General features: G+C 42.8%; 1 protein-coding gene across 1 annotated transcript in view; it reads left to right on the top strand.

Annotated features, from left to right (window-relative positions):
- kctd14 (potassium channel tetramerization domain containing 14) overlaps positions 1-19,843 on the top strand; it is a 33,631-nt gene extending 13,788 nt beyond the window's left edge. The window contains exons 2-4 of the mRNA XM_034237600.1: positions 17,374-17,598; positions 17,831-17,965; positions 18,823-19,843. Coding sequence (XP_034093491.1) covers positions 17,374-17,598; positions 17,831-17,965; positions 18,823-19,137 — 675 coding nt within the window. The 3' untranslated portion in view covers positions 19,138-19,843. The remainder of the gene's footprint in view (positions 1-17,373; positions 17,599-17,830; positions 17,966-18,822) is intronic.
- Positions 19,844-20,117: the final 274 nt, after the last annotated feature.

Here is a 20,117-nt window from a genome sequence, read left to right as displayed (position 1 = left end):
TGCAGTCACTGCATCTGGGCTGAATTACACACGTATTATTTTAGTCCTGTGTGTTTATTAGAGGCCATGTCAGCAGGCCACATCATATTATGCCAGCGTTGCGTTCACAAGACATACAAGCCACAAACTGGCAATCGAAACATGCTACAACCTGAGGGACAGTGAATGAGACACACAGACACACCCACCTTGAGGGAGGGAGGGACAGCTGATCACCGTGCAGCAATCAGCTGTTCCCGAGCAGAGAGAGAGAAAGCTGCTAGACACAACTCTTATTAATCCCCGTACGAGATACTATACAATGCTGACGGAGACGAGATGTACGTTATTCACACGCTTATCCACACGTATGTTTTTCACGCGCTTATCCACACGTACGTTATTCACATGCTTATCCACACGTACGTTATTCACGCGCTTATCCACACGTACGTTATTCACGCGCATATCTAAGATAGCGCTTTCCAAGCTACGCCGCCGCCACGTGAGCGCACCTATGATACGTCGCCGTGACGTCTGACATCGTCGTGATGTCGCCTGTATTGTACGTCAACCCATTCAAAATTGATGGAGGCGTTGGCGTACGTTGACACGTCAGTGCTCCGCTCAGTTAGCTTAGTTATCTGTTCTTTGGCACAAGTCACACCTTATAGAGTGGCGAAGTCACGCCCAGCTACTTCCGCCCCATGGGACCTTATTTCTGAAAAATTATGTATTGAAGTCAATGGAGAGAGAAAACGTATCTTTCGATCCCGTTTGAATTGTGCCATGAATTACACATATGATGTTTGTCAATCTTAAAAAATCATTTCCATGTCAAAAAAGTCACAGTTCGTCTTAAAACTGTTGAAATATAAGACTATGAAAAATACGCAACTAGAAAGACTACAAATCCCAGAGTCGCGTACATTAACGTTACACATTACACTTGTGTTACTCTCCAAAACCTTGTAAAGCCGGTCCCGCATGCTGGCTCTTACGGAACCGATTAACTCCCCTTTTGTGTATGTACAGTTCTCAACATGGCCAGACTTGGAGTGATGTTCACCTCTTTTAATACTTTTCACTTCATTCTGAAAGAAAGAGGTGAAATGTGCCAACGTGACGGCCATCTCGGTGTTGGTGACGTATGCAAGACCAGAGTTGTAGTTCATTGAGCGCTTCACACAAAGAAATGTGTTACTTCACAGTTTTACAACACATTTTTATTTTGCAAAATTATCTTTTAAAAATTGACAAACATCATATGTGTAATTTGTTGCACAATTCAAACAGGATGAAAAGATAATCTCTCTCTCCATTGACTTCAATACATGATTTTTCCAAAATAAGGTCCCATGGAGGTCCACCGGAAGGGGAGGGACTTCGCCACTCTATAGCCGAGAAGCCCTTAGTAGGCGGAGTCGGCCACTAACGTCTCGACAGTGACGTCAGAGTCTAACTCCCACCTGATCCAAATAAGGGCAAAGAGGCGGAGCCGAGGCGGGACCTGCTGCCACCGAGCTGGAAGTTCCAGAGCTAGCTCAGGCTAAGAACCTAAGCTAAAGGAAACCTTTATACAAAAATACATGAAAAGTTATATGTTAGGTGTGTAGGGTTACAGACTGCGTAACAAGCAAAACATAGAACTTAAATTAGTGATGCAATGCTGAAATGTAAAAATGTAACAGTCGAAAAGCATAGATGTTTTAATGCCTATTCACTTAATAACGCATGAACAACTTTTACAAATATTTCTATATAGTCTGTGTTGGTAAATGTCATCTACGTTGCAAATTTCCTGCTGAAATACATGCATTCCAAGTTACTGCGTGGCACTTTGGTTTTGATAAAACAGTGTAGTTCCACTATATAAACGTTACATTCATAATCAAACGAGACAATCTGCAAGAGAATTAGCAATTTTTTGTTATTCTTAATGCTTATCATTCACATGTTAATAAAATAAGTAGGCTACCGATACTGAGCAGAACAATTGTGGCGATGTTCAGCTTAATAAGCCTCGTTTCTTTAGCTAATACTACAGCGGACTGCAGGTGAACCAAGTCCGCGTTTCGCTGCATTCCTTGATCTCCAGTTATAACGCCGGACTCCGCCAGCAACGGACTCCGGTGGCCACCACTATAATTGGGTCCCCTTTTAACATTTGCTCCCGTTTAGCATTATGGGCGTGTTACGTCCCCACTAAGGTCTAGGGGACCTGGAGACAATAACATACAACCAATAAAAAATGAGGGAGTCAGCGTAACAGTTTACAAAAGGTTTATTTTGTAAACCCAGAACCGAACAGACATATAACTGAAATACTCTGTTGGTGAGGAGGAGGAGGAGGAGGAGGAGTCAAAGGATTGTGCCAAACAAAAGAAACAAGCATAACAAAACCAGGCCTATCTCTACATCTATCCTTTGAAACCAAAACTCAAACAAAAACCCTCACTAACTAAACTACGAAGAAGTTGACAAAACAATATACAGGGGTGGCAACAATCCGCTAACCTAGTGTGTCTAAACATTAGTTAGCTACGTGGTGAGAAATGTACAGGGTACCCCAGACTTACCTAACTCCTCCACCTCTCAACACACACACTTTCAAATGGGTCAGACAATACAAAGAGAATTAGTTGCTAAACACTGCAGTCAATTGCAGGCTCCTCAATCAGCAACAGGCCCAGAGTGAGAGAGAGAAGACTTCTTGGGTGCCTCCTTTATGGTCGGCCCTGGCTGCTGATAGGCCAGCTGAGGGTGAGAGGATCCAATCAGCCATCAGACTCATGTGCACAGGCAGATACCGATCAACTGCTGATTAGCTGTGCAGAAGACAGGGAGAAGAGAGAAACACAGGAGGGAAGGAAAACCACACAAGTACAGCCTGCCTGGCAGTGGCACGTAACAGAGCGTCATAGCCATAGACTATAAAAGTCTTACCCAAGGCTGAATCATAAACTAAACTGTATATTATATATATATATATATATTATATATATATCAAGTACAGTAACTACAACTAGCTAACGTTGTAGCCTAGCAGAGTGGACAAGTTACTGTTAGCTGACAGTGAGGCACGTACCTGTCCATCAAAGTGACCACGCCCTAATTTATGCAAAAACGTTAAGACCTAATATAAATAAAATTGTCGCGTTATAAAACAATTCACTCACCAATTCATAATCATGAAGGTGGAATCTAACTATACCCCGAATAATTTCTATTGCATCCAGGGGAAGAAACATGTTTATTTCTGCTATAAAGTTGGGCATTTTAACATGGGGGTCTATGGAAATTCATCCTTTCTGCAGTCATCGCCTATCGGCCAATAGATGAACTGCAGTTTGTGGCACTTCCTTATTGGCCTCCTGGCTCTGCCCCAGAGTTTGCCGCTTTGTTCACACCAACGTGGTTCCCGTTCTAGCTCCGTGCTTTCGCTCTTCTGGTTCGGAACCGGTTTTTCTTTTCAGCCCCCGTTTTGTTCACACCGCCCAGAGCCCAAGCCCCCAGGAAGTGCGCCGGACTCTGAGGAAAATATTCGTTATGGCCAAACGGCGGCACTACCCTTCCGTATCAGTCGCTGGGCCCGGAAATACTTTTTCCCATTGACTAACATTGGGAAAGAGACGTCTGTAAATCGTTGGATAATTTTTTTTAAACTAAATAAACTACTCAGTATGAACATTTGTATAGCCCTTATTAAAAACATTCGGTGCTAATAACGTTATTCTGAGAGTTATCTTCCTCTGTATTATGAACGCGGATCCAACCCACGGGACCACGCCGCCCGGCACGTTCATGTGACGTGTTCAGTACTACATGAGTTACCTTTACCCATGGATGCACAATAAGAACGGATTATATGATTATAGGAATATTACATTACATTTAGCTGACGCTTTTATCCAAAGCGACTTACAATTACCAATTACAGGGACATTCTCCCTGGAGTAACTAATACTGGAATACTTTCGTGACATTTCGCTCTCTCAAAAGTTGGGCCATTTTGTCTTCATGCGCCAATGAACAACTCTCATAGGAATGAACGAGGCCCCACCTCCCACGCTGTATCCAGTTCTTATAGAGTGCCACAGTGACGCGTCCTAAAACCCGGAAGTAAACTCCTTCCGGTTCCTTTGACAAAAACGCAATGCAATTTCTCCATAGGATTTTGGAAAATAGCTCGAAATAATGTCTGTGGTTGACACACATTTAAGAGACGGATCACGTTTTGTTCAGCCGGATAATCTCCACATGTCTATCCTACTTTTATAATTTTCGAATCATAAATCTAGTCGCCAGAAGCAAGATGCTAACGTTATGCTATAAACGAACTACAGCAGGGTCGCTGCTTCAACGTCACGCTTAAGATTAAGATCCGATTAAGATCCATATTCTACAGATTCAAAATTGTACAAGTTGAAGCGTTTGTTTTTACAGTTTGCAGGAGGCAAGTACTTGCTTTCAAGCAGAACACGGGGAAAAACAAACTTAGCGGGAGTGTTTACGTGTTCGGTGTAATGACGTAAAACGGCCACGTCCTATTCAGCCACATGTTAACAACCATCGTTTTTCAGACACGTAAACTATTCAAAAATCACCAGTGGGGTCACTGCTGATGTATTTAATGTCGAACAAAACGTGATCCGTCTCTTAAATGTGTCTCAACCACAGACCTTATTTCGAGCTATTTTCCTAAATCCTATGGAGAAAATGCATTGCTTTTTTGTCGAAGGAACCGGAAGTGGTAAAATGCTAACTTACTTCCGGGTTTTAGGACGCGTCACTGTGGCACTCTATTATACATCCATGCCAGAGCCCGACTGGTGCTGCGTCATGACGTTTACGTTGCTGATTTTCTCCCCAACGGCGCTCACAACAACAACGGTGGACTGCATCGGGTCGATGTTCGTGTTGCTTTTAATCATACGAAGCCAGATTAAATCAAATAACTACTTCTCAACCCTTGTACTTTTCTCTAGAGTGCCGTGGTTCATTGTTTATTAATGTGTTTCAGCGGCATTTACCGCCCGCTGCAGTGCTGCCCGCTGTTTGGCATCGCAACGCTGTTATGAAAGTTTCTCTGGTATAAAATGGGTGATGTTAGCATCAATCAATCAATCAATGTTTATTTATATAGCCCAATATCACAAATGTTACATTAGTCTCAGACCCGAAGTCCACGACTTAATCCAGAACTCAGGATAGAGGATCCAGGACACAGGACCACAGCAAGAAGATCAGCCTCGACTCCGGATCCCGGCGTAGATATAGATACAAAACAAGAAAAAACATTTGGCTGGGTTAATCGGAACAAGAGAATACACAGACACAGACAGACAGACGGAAGAACAAGCACTCCCTTAGAATAGGTTGAGGGCAAAGGGTAGCAAGTAAGAGAGTAAGAAACATAGGTGGAGAGGCACACTCAGGGAACAAGGTCCCCACTGGAGCCTTAGTTGGAAATTGATGAGAGATTGGGAGGTACGCTGTGTCTACGAATCGTAACACTCCCCGGCCTGTCTAAGCCACTCTGCAAACCATTTCCCTCTAATAAAAACTCGAGAGGTTAGAGAGGGAAAAGGTCCTGGATAAAAGTTATTCTTGATAAGAGAAGCCTAGAAGGCCAGAGAGAATAAGTGAGTTTTATGTGTTGATTTAAAAACCCCCAGGGTCTGGGCCGACCTCACATGGAGGGGCAAAATGTTCCAGAGCCTGGGGCCCGCTGCTGCGAATGCTCGGTGCCCTCTGGTTTTGAGCCTGGTCTTAGGCACTATCAACAGCAGCTGGTCAGCAGACCTTAAGGCTCTGCCTGGGGTGTAGCGATGGAGGAGTTCGACTATATAGGCCGGAGCCAGCCCATTTAGGGCTTTGAAAACAAATAAAAGGAGTTTAAAATCTATTCTGAACCGAACTGGAAGCCAGTGCAATGAGGCCAGAATTGGGGTGATATGGTCACGCTTTTTATGGCCAGTGAGAAGACGTGCAGCTGCGTTCTGCACTAGCTGCAGGCGTCTAATTGAGGCCTGGTCCATACCCACATACAGAGCGTTGCAGTAATCCAGTCTTGAGGTAACAAAGGCGTTAATAACCCTTTCTAGGTCTTTAAAAGATAAAAACGACTTGGTCTTAGCCAATAGTCGTATTTTAAAAAAGCAGGTCTTGACTACAGTGCTAACCTGCTTATCAAATTTAAAAGCGCTATTGAAGGTCACTCCAAGGTTCATAACAGAGGGGAAGATATTTTTATTGAGGGAGCCCAGAATATTAACCTGGGAGGCTGGAGGTTGGGGTCCAAAAAAGATGACCGAGGTCTTGCTCTCTTTGAGGGTGAGGAAGTTTTGGCTCAGCCAGGATTTAATCTCTGTTAAGCAGTCCTTCAACTGCTGTAGTGAGTTGGCATTTTGATTGAGAGGCAGATAAATCTGTACATCGTCAGCGTAACAATGGAAGGCGATGTTGTGTTTTGTGAGAATTGAACCTAGGGGCAGTATATACAATAGAAAAAGGATGGGGCCCAGAATCGAGCCTTGGGGAACCCCACAGGTAAGAGGGGCTTTGGCAGAGAAGAAAGCACCTAGCTGCACTGAGAAGCTACAGTCTGTCAGGTAGGACCTGAACCATGCAAGGGCAGAGCCTATGATGCCAGCGGACTGTTCAAGCCGTGACAACAGGATGCTATGGTCCACAGTGTCAAAGGCAGCAGTCAGGTCTAACAGCACCAAGACAGCTGAGCTACCTGAGTCGGCGGGTAGGAGCAGATAATTAAAAACTCTTAAAAGGGCTTTTTCAGTACTATGCATAGGTTTGAAGCCAGACTGAAGCTTTTCGTGGATGCCATGCGTGGTTAAGAACGACTGCAGCTGGGCGTAGACTACTCGTTCCAGGGCTTTAGATAAAAAAGGTAGCTGGGAGATGGGCCTAAGATTTGCGAGAATGGAGGGATCGAGATTTTTCTTTTTAAGTAATGGCTGGACCACGGCATGTTTGAAGGCAGCTGGGACACATCCTGAGCTAAGAGAGGTGTTTATAAGTAATAAAATACTTGCTCCAACTGATTCGAAAACATCTCTGAGAAGGCGAGAGGGAATGCTGTCTGAGGTGCAGTTTGTCGGCCGCAGGTGCATGACTACATCCGAGAGAGAAGAGAGGGATACAGGCTCAAACATGCACACATGGACATTAAAGTCTCCGCAGATCAAAACACGATCATATTTCACCATGATCCCGGACAGAAAGTCAGAAAAGTCAGTTATAAAATCCTTATTGCACTTTGGCGGACGATACACGACTGCGCAGAGTATAGGCGAGGCCGGGTTCAGTTCAAAAAGCTGCAACTCGAAGCTAGCATAGCTAGTCACAGGGTGAAGCAATCGGCATTGGAGATTAGCTCTAAACAGTCAATCAATCAATCACTGATGCTATGCCCCCACCACGGCCGAGTTGAGTAAAGTTAGAACGATATTGGCAGATTCAGATTTCACGGATCAATAACTGATGAACAAAACGTTATTCAGACACAAATTACGTCTCCTAAGTACCGTGGTAAGGTTGACAATGAACTACAATGACATGTTGATAAAAAAAAAACAATATGCGCCGTCCTCCGAGCTGGACACATTAAATTGGTCTCTTTCCGCAGCCGGAGAAGAAACGAGTGCTCAGGGACCGTCTGCAAAGTGCAACTCCGAAAAAAGAGAATACAATAATATTCAATCACTTCACTATTATACAGTATATTACTACCAAACTCACTACACACATCAATAGTTTCCTGTTGGTCAGACTACAGCAGAGAGTTTGGAAGAATATGGCTTTGAATAATTTTGGTGAAGATTTATAATGTATTATAACATACTGTATATACAATGTTACACATTGTATATACAGTATGTTATATATAAATGAAGACATGAAACAACTTTTTCATTAGCTATGAAACAGTAAAATTGTCACAATCTGATGAAGGACCCAAATGCAGCACTCGAGAAACCAAGGAGTATTGGTAATGCACTTTATTGGTAATAATACCAGAGCAGAGGGATACCGGAAGGCAAACGAACCAGAGGACAGCGGGCAGAAGGTGAGTCAGGGCCCGGGCAGAGAGTCAGGGAGCAGGCGAGGCAGGCAACGTAGGTAAAGGCAGGGTCAGACAGCAGGCAAGGCAGGATAGTCCAAGGACAGGCAGGATCAGGGATCAGGCAGAGCAGGCAGGTCGGGGACAGGCAGGGTAGGCAATCTGGTAACAAACGCGTGAAAGACTAGCATGAAGGCAAAGTACGATCTGGCAATGATCCAAACGATGACAACTGAGCGATTTGGTAGCAATGTTTTGAGGAGTAACTGCTCAGATAAGTGATGTGCCATTATGTGTTCTCTGTACCTCCCCTGTAGAGAGCCATACATTTTTCTGATGAATGTCGTTGGCCTCAGTCGTCTCTGCTTTTTTAGAATATAATGTTTGACTATTCCAAACCATCTCTCCACATGGCAGTTTGTGTCCCTTGTTTTACTTTGGCCAAATGTGTCTTCCTCTGTGTCAGTTGCATATATTTTCAAATTCCCCAACAGCAGCCCACTCCAAAGGGGAAACATCCCTAGATAGTTGTCAGAAAGGACATCAACGATGCCAGGGCAAAAGTATGGATTTTCATCCTGTGGGGTTTCGACCTCCTCTTTTTCAAGCTCTCCCTGTACCTCCTCCATGACCTTCCTAAACTCATATGTGAAGGGAGATCTGCCAACAATTGTGTGGGCATTTCTTCTTTCTTCATCATCTTCCTCCTGAGTTAAGGGGCTGTCTAATCATATGCGCGGGCCGCTAGTGTATGTTGATCTCCAGATTAAGGCCCTGACACACCAACCCGATTTTGGGAGTCAGAGGCCGTCAGAGGCTGTCGGGCATTCGCGGCGCCGTAGTCAGGTTGGTGTGTCCCGCACCGTCTGCCGTGACACGCCTTATTTGGACTGCCTGCAGTCGGACCAAGCAATCACTCTGATTGGCTGTTCAGCTAGCGAATCAGAAGCGAAACGGAAGTGAGGGACGTAAACAAACGATTTAAGAAGTCACACACAGACCAGTGTTACCAACTTGGCGACTTTGTCGTTAAATTCGGCGGCTTTTCAAACCCTCCGGCTACTTATTTTTGTCAAAAGCGACTAACGACTAATCTAACGACTTGTAATGGTGTTATTACACTGTAAACAATTACCAGCATTTCACAACATTTAACAGTATTATTTTACAGTGACATATTGTAATCAAGGCCCCCTGTAATATCCCAACAAATACATGTAAAAATGACTGTATCCTTGGATTTCACAGCATTTAACTATTATTTCACAATAAAATACTACAATCAAAATCCTCTGTAATATCACATCAAATGTTGTAATATCACAACAACATTGTAAAAATTGCAAGGATTTCACAGCATTTAAGAGTATCATATTACAGAGAAATATTGTAATCAAAAGCCCCTGTAATATCACAACAAAATATCTATAAAACAGTAGAATTGGATTTCACATTATTTAACTATTATTTCACAGTAAAGCACTGTACTCAAAATCATCTTAGCACAACCATGATAGACTGTATATATAAAGAGCACAACTCATTACTGTAAAATTTGAATTGTGCACCATTGCACATGTGCAGAATAGACTATTCTAACCGGCGTGTGTCCTGGCAACCCTGTCTCCTAAAAATTACATTCCCACAGAACTAAACTGCATTCTCAATTGCTTTTAGCTAGAAATGTATTTTTGCAACGATTCCAGGGATGCCTGACTTGAGTTTCTAGCACCAGGGAAAGTGGAAAAAGTGCCCCAAATCAGCGTCTTAATTTACCCAGGGCCTAGTGCTTGGCTTTCGGCATGAAAATTCAGGAAACTCCCCTGAGCATTTTAGTAAATATCTCAACTTTGGAGAGGACATCCGAGAGGAGTTGGGGGACAAACGACACATCAAATCACATCTCCACATCAAGCCGAAGCTAACTAGAATACTCTTGACTGCCTAGCATGCGGGGAAATTGGCGTGCTCTGTCACCACAAGAGCGAGAGTGAAAGCGGCTTAACGGAAGGCTTTGTCCCGTTTTAAGCCGTAACGTTTGACATTCAGAGCAGCAAATGGATGAATCTGCATGTACTCTTCGAGACGATTCTAACGACACCAAGCTCAAAGCTGTCGGACCTTCCTTTGTGCCGTCTAAAGTACTGAGAGCCATGAAAACATGACCTTTAACCTTAGTTTGCGACCTGGTTGAAGGTCACAGCGGCCCCAAATGTTGCAAGCGGGTTCCACACAAGTTAAGCAACACACTCTCAAAGTCTCGGAGCGCCAAGCACCTTTTTTCAGCTCTAGACAGGATTTTGTGAGAGTTTGACATTAGATTGAAAAAAAAATTCTGGGTGGGTTACGGTTCCCATATTTCAGATACCTTATCTGGGCCCTATTTATCTTAGTGCACTGTGATACGCAGCATCTAACTTGACCAGGCAATTGGCAGGTGCATACATATACAATGGTGGCCCTCGGAAATGTTTCTGGCGGCCCGCGATAGTTAATGTGACACGCTGAAATGCATGTGTTATATTTGAATCCTCCATGGTTGTATCTAGTAAGAATTAGAATGAGTAGCTTTCCAGCGGTATCTCCTGTGAGACTGTAACCAGGGCTGCTTCTCAGGTCGATTAAATGAAATCCTTGCGTCCCTCACTTGCGTCGTTTCCCTGCGTTTAGTCCCTCCCACCAGGGAAGCATGGAGGGACGCAAGGAAACCACGAGAAGCAGGGAAATGAGTTTTAAGAGCAATGGGACGAACTTTCCTCCAGAGCGTCACGTGAAGCGACGTCCGTTTGTGATGACGCTGCAAAGCTGATCGTCTGACAGCAGCTCTGTCCCCGTTATTTCCACACACCCCCCCCCGCCTCTGTTAGTACACATTTACTGACACAAACATTTGTATCATCTGTTGCAGACCCCAATAAATACAATAAAATAAGAACTCATTCTCAAAAAAAGATAAACGCCATTCTTAAAATGTATAAACGAACAATAGTTTGATTAATATTGATTAGAGTGCACAATAGAAATAAAATAATTGAGAGAAGAAAAAGAGATATGTTATCTATCAAAACTCAGTTAGATTAACATTCATTGGATTGCACACGTTGTTTGTTTGTTTGGATATGTAGCATATTAACATTTTAAAAGCACTTAATGACTGACTGAATGGAAATGACAATAAATGAAAATGTAAAACGAAAAAAGCGATCATGAAAATGTTTCCAAAAAATGAATTAAACGATTTTTGACCACTTTGTTGTTCAGATATATCACATATTTGTAACTAAATGATACATTAATTGAAACAAAACACGGTATAAACTGAGGAGTGACTCCCGTGAGGTTCATGTATTTTCTTCACTCTGCTCTCATGTCAAGAAGCATCAGATCAGTGCATGCACTGCCTCGTCCAATCAGTGAGCGATACACAGTAAGGGGGCGGGGTGAGTATCTGAGGATTTCATCGGAGGATGGTCTGGTGCAGAGCCATATAATAGAAGAGTTATGACATCTCCGTTCACTCCAATGGACCACTTTTTTACAGCAATGGCAGATCGTGGAGCCTCTCAATCGTTCCCCGGAAGTTAGCGCCAAGGCTAGCAGAGCTGTAGAGTTGCAGCATAATAGACCGTTCGTGACGGACTTTTAAAGGTAAGAAGAAGTTTAAAGATTTATATTGAGGATATTATCAGTACATCTGATTCAATTGAACATGTGTATTAAAGGATGTCAGTGGATTATCCCTAAATTAGTAGATTTAGGGAACGTTTACAGATAACAGATCAAGCTAGGATACCGAAGCAAGTTAGCAACACACGTTGAACAGCCTTTTAATTGTAAATTCCATTCTCTTAATGTCTATTTGGTCCAACGTTGTTGAATTAGAGAAGAGGGGCTTCTAAACGGGATTGTATGCAGGGGTGGAGGGAGTTAAATAATAGATAAATATAACTTTGGTGCGTGTAAGAGTGAGTGTTTTTAGCAGAGCCATATTGTGTCCTTGTGATTATGTTGATTATTACCTGCCTGTATAATGTTGCAGCTCAGCTGATTTTGGATTGATGGCAAAGGGAGAGGAACTTAAGTGAGAGTGAACACACAAGGTAAGTTTAATACTACTGTTTTATATAAGTAAGCATACTAAACATGTATTATATCACTGTATTATATAAGTAATCTTGTTAGTAACCTACTGTATGGCAGGTGGAGGGGCAGTGATGTTACAGGTGGAGGAGCAAAACTGCAAGACTGCAAACTCACAAGACAGAGAAATCAAAGTTTGTTCTCCAGAGAAGAGGTTGATTTCACTTCAATTTTTTCATATTTTCTAAAGATGTGGAAATGGCACAAAAAAAAACTTGAGAGCTGTAACCAAGACAACTGTAACAACATGAGTAGACAGCCACCAAGGTTTTTCAAGTCCCTCTCTTACTCCCTTTTGCCAACCCAAACTTCCAGGTACATGACGGGACACCTTGCTTGTTTTTGTTGTTTGCGCTCCTCTGGCAGGTGGAGGGCAGTGATCCCTTCCCTTCTTCCCTCAATCTTTGAGACTAATGTAAGTAGAAGACATGGCACTGTAAATGTTCGAACATTTAAAATATTATACCACTTAAAAATAAGAAATATTACTTTTGTTACTAAGAGTTCATACTTATTATACCTGTGTCACCTTTCACACTATCGCTGTGATCATGAGCTATGGGCTTTGTAGATACAGGTCCCGGGGTGAATCGTGGTGCAGGGGCCCTTCTCTTTTGACCACAGGGCGATGCACGAAGATGGTGGGTATAGCCTCTGCTCTCAGCCTAGTCTTGCCCTTTTTTGTCTTGACAAACTGGTCTGCATCAAAATGTGCCTGCGGAGTGACTTGAGGTTACTTCACACACAGAACAACTCAGTTTTGTCTGCCCACATACATATTCCATAGTGGTTGAATACACAGTATTAGGAAACACTTTATACTTACTGGACATGTTATACTCATTACATACTGTATATAAAATATGACCAAGAATGTGAGACAACTTTATAGAAATTCATATCACATCTGTTACTGATGCCATTTGTCATACTTTGTTAAACTCACAAATAATAAAGTTCCATAACTTCAGTTGGGAACAAAGACCACACCTTATCTCCCCAAGGCAATTTCCCATCCAATAGGTGTGCTATATAGGTGTGTATAACCCTTTCTCCTGTCTGTTTATCCCTCTTTCAGCACAAGAACCAGAGGGGGATTCAATGGAGCCTGAATACCTGCACTGAGACCCTCACCCTGCACCCTGAGTCTCAACTCTCAGTGTTTTTCAAGCCTTTCCCTGTTTTTTGTATTAAACAAAACATTAAGCTTTCCCAATGGTGTGGTTTTCGTTTTGTGAAAAAGTGCAAATGCAGTGTTTGTATATAAATCACATATTTTTTTGCTGTTGGTTGTGAAATTGCTCCTGCTTCCTCCGCTCTGTGTCAGTGGGGAAGCTGTACATTCATACTCCTTTCTCTGAGCGATTTGAGCATCCCCAGGCAGCACAGCAAACCATGGTGGCGACTAGGAGGCAGCACAGCAAACCAGGACAACACGGAGGAAAAGGCACAGACAAACTGCATGATATGCTATTCAATGTTTATTGAATTCCATGTATTTGCAATGGATGTTCCTAAAACAACACATTTAACATCATCATCATCATGCTGCTGCTAGTCCTTTGATAGTCACCTGTCGGTCTCCTGTCCTTTCTGAAAGCCATAAAGATGACATTAGTCATTTAGATAACTTGTGTCCTCAATTACCATGGGATTACTGAAACTACCATGAATTTAAGAAAATGGTAGACATTAATCTAATCTGAATTTTAAAGCATTACTTTAGATCCCCTCCCTTTAAATGTATCAATAAACATTAGAAAGTGATGCTCCTGACTACCATACAAGTTTAAGAAGATAATATTGGTTTTAAAGAATTCAAAGCTATAAATAAACAGCAACAGGCTCTTTAACCAAGGCACTGTTAGCCTAACATGTAAACTAGTTGTTCACACTAATCCTAATATTATCACTTAATATTAGCAAATTCAATTTTATTTTTTAAAACATATTGATGTAAATACATACACATATCGATTTTTTGTATAAATATTGCAAATCAAAACCTTTATTCACTAATAATTACCAAAAATCGTAGTTCTATCTCCTGTTATCAATGCATTCACATTGCCCGCCATGAACTTCCGGGGAACGATCCTCGTCTACATGAACCACGTGACGATAACCGTTTTTGGACTTCCGTTGTCGTAACTCTTCTATTATATGGCTCTGGTCTGGTGGTTCCTCGGTTATCGGTCCTCCATGATCGCTCCTCGCTCCTCGATCCTCGGTCCTCCGGCAGAAATAAGAGCCATGGGACGGTACTCAAGATGGCGCAGGCAAATCAACTTCCGGTGAGACCGAGGACCGAGGAGCGAGGAAATGAAAATAGTCGACCTGAGAAGCAGCCCAGGGCACAGCAGCCAATATGGCCGCTCAAAGCAGCTTGACTTTACACTGTGTGGGATTGGTGGATTTGTGTGTCCGTCAAGGAAATCTCGGCCGGCAGCCATCATGGTCTGAAATGACCAATGGACATCGAGAAATCACTAAGGACCTACCCACCAAGTAAACAAAACATAAACCACGTGTCTCCCATCAGTTTAGGTCTGTGAGGAGAGAGAGAGAGAGACAGAGAAAATGGCTAAAAAAAACGTTACAGTTGCCGACTTCGCTAGAGATTTTTTTCGCTAGCAGCAGTGAAGATAGAGCCTCAGAACCTGAAGTCTTCGACTCTTCTGAAGAAGAAGAATACAAAGACAACAACAAGGATCCATTTGGACATGGGTAAGTGTAAATATTACAGTAATAGTGTACTGGCAATGTGTGGGGAATACCGCGAAAATGAACAATAGGTTTATTGATATATATTTTTTATCGATAGTCATGAACTTTTTATTGGAACAAAATAGACTCTCCATTAGCAAACGTTTACTCTGTGTTAACGTTATTTTGGTGTGTAAAAGTGAGATTACATGTGTAGATGATTAAATTAATCATGTATTCGTCCCACAACGGAGACATTTACAGTGACATGTTTTTGCCATCGATTATTTTATCATAGCCTACTGTTCTGTACAGATGAGACTTTGTCATAGATTTATTTATGTGTGCCTGTTATTATTTTACCGTCCTGTACAGATGAGACTTTGTAATCAGATGTAGCCTATGTATATGTGTGTCTGTGATTTTATACTGAATGTAAAGTAACTGGAAATACCTGTGTGGTGTGTGTGTGTGTGTGTGTGTGTGTGTGTGTGTGTGTGTGTGTGTGTGTGTGTGTGTGTGTGTGTGATGTGTGTGTGTGTGTGTGTGTGTGTGTGTGTGTGTGTGTGTGTGTGTGTGTGTGTGTGTGTGTGTGTGTGTGTGTGTGTGTGTGTGTGTGTGTGTGTGTGTGTGTGTGTGTGTGTGTGTGTGTGTGTGTGTGTGTGTGTGTGTGTGTGTGTGAGAGATTGAGAGAGACTCCTTCTGCAACCTCCCAAACTTTATTTGTATGTGTGCATTGTTATTTGTGCTTGATCAACATTTTACTTGAACTTTATTTCAATGAAATTAGTTGTAATTATTGTCCTACACAGGCGGTGTTTATCCAGCAGCCACAACATCCATCTGTGCCGGCCCCCAGGTCAAGATCTACTGTGGCTTAAGGGCCTTCACCAGAGCCATCACCACCAAGGACCAGCAGACCAGCATCACTACAGCTGCCTCCACCTCCATCTGCGGCTGCTACCAGGTCAAGATACACCTCAGCACAAAGGCTCCACCACAGCCATCACCTTCAACCCAGCCAGCAAGGAGGTCTCGTGGAGGTCTCGTATAGCACTTGTACCCCCCACCTACACAGCAGCCCATGCACCATCACCCCCATCTTCACAGCAGCCAGACCCTGTCTTGGAAGACAGACAAAGACCTTGACACTGTCTTGACATTTATAATGAATAGTTGGTTGAAAGTTCTGATGTTCAATATTGTAAATAGTGAGATTTTCCAGTTTCTTATATTTATATAAATAGTTGGTTGAAAAAAACATATTTATAATAAATTGTTGATTGAAAAAAAAAGGTTGAATGCTCAATTTGTATTTGTACACATCACATGAACCTTGGTATGTAATATGAAGTCATTATTCAGTCCTAATGTATCTCAGTCCCTGCTGTGGTGAAAGTAGAGTGATAAACACCTGTTTTACTCAAAATTTGAATTTAATGTTTTTCATTTTAGACATGAATAACACATTTATATACAGTGTAATTCAAATATTTCACTGCTTTTGTGATCCTAGGACTTTGGTAACCAAATCTAAAACACCAAAACAATTCGATTCACAAGAGTTTTGAAGATTTTCCAAAAATCGGATTTCACATTTTTAGCTTTTGAGCTACTTATCTCATCAAACAGTGCTCTAAGGTGAGCAATATGCATATATAGCAAGACCAGAGATTGTCCTGAACATTTTTATATGTAACACATGGGTGCCATGTTAGAAGAAATACATTTAAAAGGTGATTTAAGAAAACATCTAAAAATCGAGAAAATACCCTTAGACTCCAGAGGGTTAAGAATGGTAAAACTGCGCCCCCTGGGTTGTCATTCCTAAATTATGAATGACAGCTTGTGGAAAGTTTGCTAGACTACTGGTTGCATGGCAACTAGGCATCTCGCGAGTTGCGGTAATTGGTTAGTACAATAAAGAAAGGATTTGTTTTGGAATTATTTTGTGTTCCGTTTTTTCTTGGGCGGCCCTCAATCCAATATTGGGTACCTAAATTGGCCCTCACTCATCAAAACTTTGAGAACCCCTGCTGTAGAAGAAACCTAGCCTAACCCTCAGCTTTTTAAGCAGGTTATTGACATGAAGTTTAAAAGTGAGACAATCATCAAGCCAGATACCAAGGTATTTGTAACAGGTAACCACTTCAAGTTTTATTCCTTGTGTAGTTACAATATCTAAAACATGCTCTGGTATCTTTTTAGCTTTAGAAAAGAGCATTACCTTGGTTTTATCAACATTTAAAAGAAGCTGTAGTTCAGAGAGCTGAGTCTGAATAATGTTAAAAACAGCCTGTAATTTAACACCAGCCTCCTTAATGGAGGGACCTGCACAGTACATCACGGTATCATCCGCATAAAAATAAAAAAGTAGCTTCATCCACATTTTCACCTAAACTATTGATGTAGATGGAGAATAAAAGTTAATTATTACAGTTTACATGTTCTGTTGTTTCCCTCAGCACTCTCCTGTGGTGCAGCTGAACGTGGGGGGGCACTTGTTCAGCACCGCTCTGAGCACGCTCCGTAAACACCCCGACTCCAGGCTGGCTGAGCTGTTCAGCTCTCCGCCCAAACTACGCTCCGACCCTCTGGGACGCTACTTCATCGACCGCGACGGGTCGCACTTCGGAGCCGTCCTCGACTTCCTGAGATCCGACTGCCTGCCAACACACAGCACCAAGGAGGTTGGGGGGTGTTCCATTCAGTGGGCTGCTTTCTGTATGAACCCTGCCACTGACTCATCACTGATGTGTGTGTGTGTGTGTGTGTGTGTGTGTGTGTGTGTGTGTGTGTGTGTGTGTGTGTGTGTGTGGTGTGTGTGTGGGTGTGTGTGTGTGTGTGTGTGTGGTGTGTGTGTGTGTGTGTGTGTGTGTGTGGTGTGTGTGTGTGTGTGTGTGTGTGTGTGTGTGTGTGTAGGTTCACAGAGAGGCGGTGTACTACAACATCAGACCCCTGGTGAAGCTCCTGGAGGAGAGCCCTCCTCTGTTTGGAGAGCTGGTGGGCCGGCAGCAGTTCCTTTCCAGAGTCCCCCACTACAGGGAGAACATCGAGGTCAGACACTTCTACTCATCTTGTACATTGTAATGCATTGTTCAAAATGTGCACCGCAACATCTCTTAACCTTCTTTTGTGTGCGCACTTTTTTGTGAGTACTTTAATTACTGCAGGTACCTTAATCTACACTTTAAAGGTGGGGTAGGTAAGTTTGAGAAACCGGCTCGAGATACACTTTTTGTTATATTCCATGGAATGCTCTTAACATCCCGATAGCAATGAATATCTGAAGTGCTTTGACAATAAATCCATAAAAAATGTCATCTGTGGAAGCTCTGTGGTACTGTAAAAAGCACGACCAATCATCTGAGCCGGCCAGGCTAAAGTAACTGGATGGCCTACCTGCCTGACAGCCTTCCATCTGTGCACAAACTTATCTCGTGCCCTCATTGGTCATGTGCGCGTTCGTGTGTGTTGGAGGAGGGGCTCTGTGAGGAAGTGGCAGATTTGTTCCAGCTGTGTATTTTCAAATTCTAGCGCACTCGAGCTGGTTTCTCCAAAATGACCTACCCCACCTTTAAGTGGATGTGAAAGAGTGGTAAAGAAAATAAATGAGAGCTCATGATAGCCTTGACATTATTCAGTCTATATTAGATTTGTTTTCTGGGAAAGTGTGTTGGTTGAAATTTGCCTAAAAATATGTGAGATTGTTACCAAACAAGCTATTCTCTGATCAGAGGGAATTATGCCTCAAACGTTCCCATTTATTTGATCCATGATGGCGCATTTCTTCTCAGTTGAGCCTTGCAAAAACGTGTGCATCATGACGTCAAACTACTAGGAAGTAGAAACATGTAACCATAATAGAAATGTATTTGACGATTGATAAACATATCGTCCCTGTTTCCTTCCAGGTGCTGATTCGTATCGCCAGAGCCGAGGCCATAGCCGCCCGCCAGTCCACCATCATGATATGCGTGCTGCGCACAGAGGAGGACTTGGGTCTCTATGATAACGCCATCAACAGCCTGGAGTCAAATAAGGAGTCGGTGGTGACGTTCGGACCCTGGAAGGCCGCGCTGTCCGTCAAAGACCTGCTGGACTGTGTGAAGCTGGACATCGAGAGTCAGGGCTACAGTGTGAGCATCCAGCGCCACGCGGTGGAGAGGAGCTTCCTGTCTACCAGGAGCTACGACTACTTCCACAAACTCATCTTCACCTGGTGGTGATGACAGGGGCTGCTTTCACCTGCTTCTTAAGAAACTAGATTAAAAACAACAGACAGCAATTTGATATTTTACAATTTGGAATAGACCAAGTTAATCCAAGTCGTTCCTGTCAGGGAATAATTTCCATACATGTTTACCTTTCGCCCTCTGACGCAGATGCCCAGCCTTGGGCAGCAAGTTATTGTTGTTACCAGTTTGTGACCGGGCAGCTCTCGGTCAGAGATAGTTATTGTTGTGGGACACCTGGAACACATCCTTCTCGGGGTGTAGAGGACCCCGAGCCATAAGCGACAACAAATGTGATTCAGTGTCCTCAGCTGTTTAGTCTCTCTATTGAAGAATGTTGATTATTACACTCTGAACTAGTTAAAACGTGGAGCTACAGGAGGGCTCTTCAGAATTGATTGTGGCATCTCAACCGTGTGGTCAACTCGTGGCCCGTGACATGTCTTCTGAATTCTCCGGCCGAAGCTCCAAATACACCGTCAGTGTTCGCCATCAAAGCTCCAGCTCGTGTCTCTCTGAGTCCTGACTCCCTATTGCTTCAGAAGTTTCCCCCACAGTTCCTAAATACTTTTAAAGTCTGGGAGCATGTTTAAGCCTCCATGTGAAAGGGTCGCTCAAGCACGTTTATATAGTCACTATTATCATTATGTACTAAATGTTGATTGCATAATGTGATGGGTATAAAATAATGACACTTTGACCTTTTTGATTGGTTTCACTTTGTAATTCTGTCTGCCTCTGCGTTACGCTCTTCCATTCACATCAAAACTCCTACACTCATACACTGCATCAATGCTCCCAAAGAGTAGTTCGCTGAGAGGCTACTCACTGCTTATCCTCAGGTAGCAGAAAAAACGGAGTAATATTAGCTGTGGAAAATAAACAGAGCCCTGTTGAGGAAAAAGAAGGCAAAGAGATAAAACATTATTTCTGATTGCATAAATCTAACAAACCTGACTACTTATAAACACAAC

The sequence above is a fragment of the Gymnodraco acuticeps genome, unplaced genomic scaffold, assembly GCF_902827175.1.
Source record: "Gymnodraco acuticeps unplaced genomic scaffold, fGymAcu1.1, whole genome shotgun sequence".
Classification (NCBI taxonomy): domain Eukaryota; kingdom Metazoa; phylum Chordata; class Actinopteri; order Perciformes; family Bathydraconidae; genus Gymnodraco; species Gymnodraco acuticeps.
The sequence above is the reverse complement of the archived record's forward strand: the minus strand, read 5'-3'. Positions and strand labels throughout refer to the sequence as shown.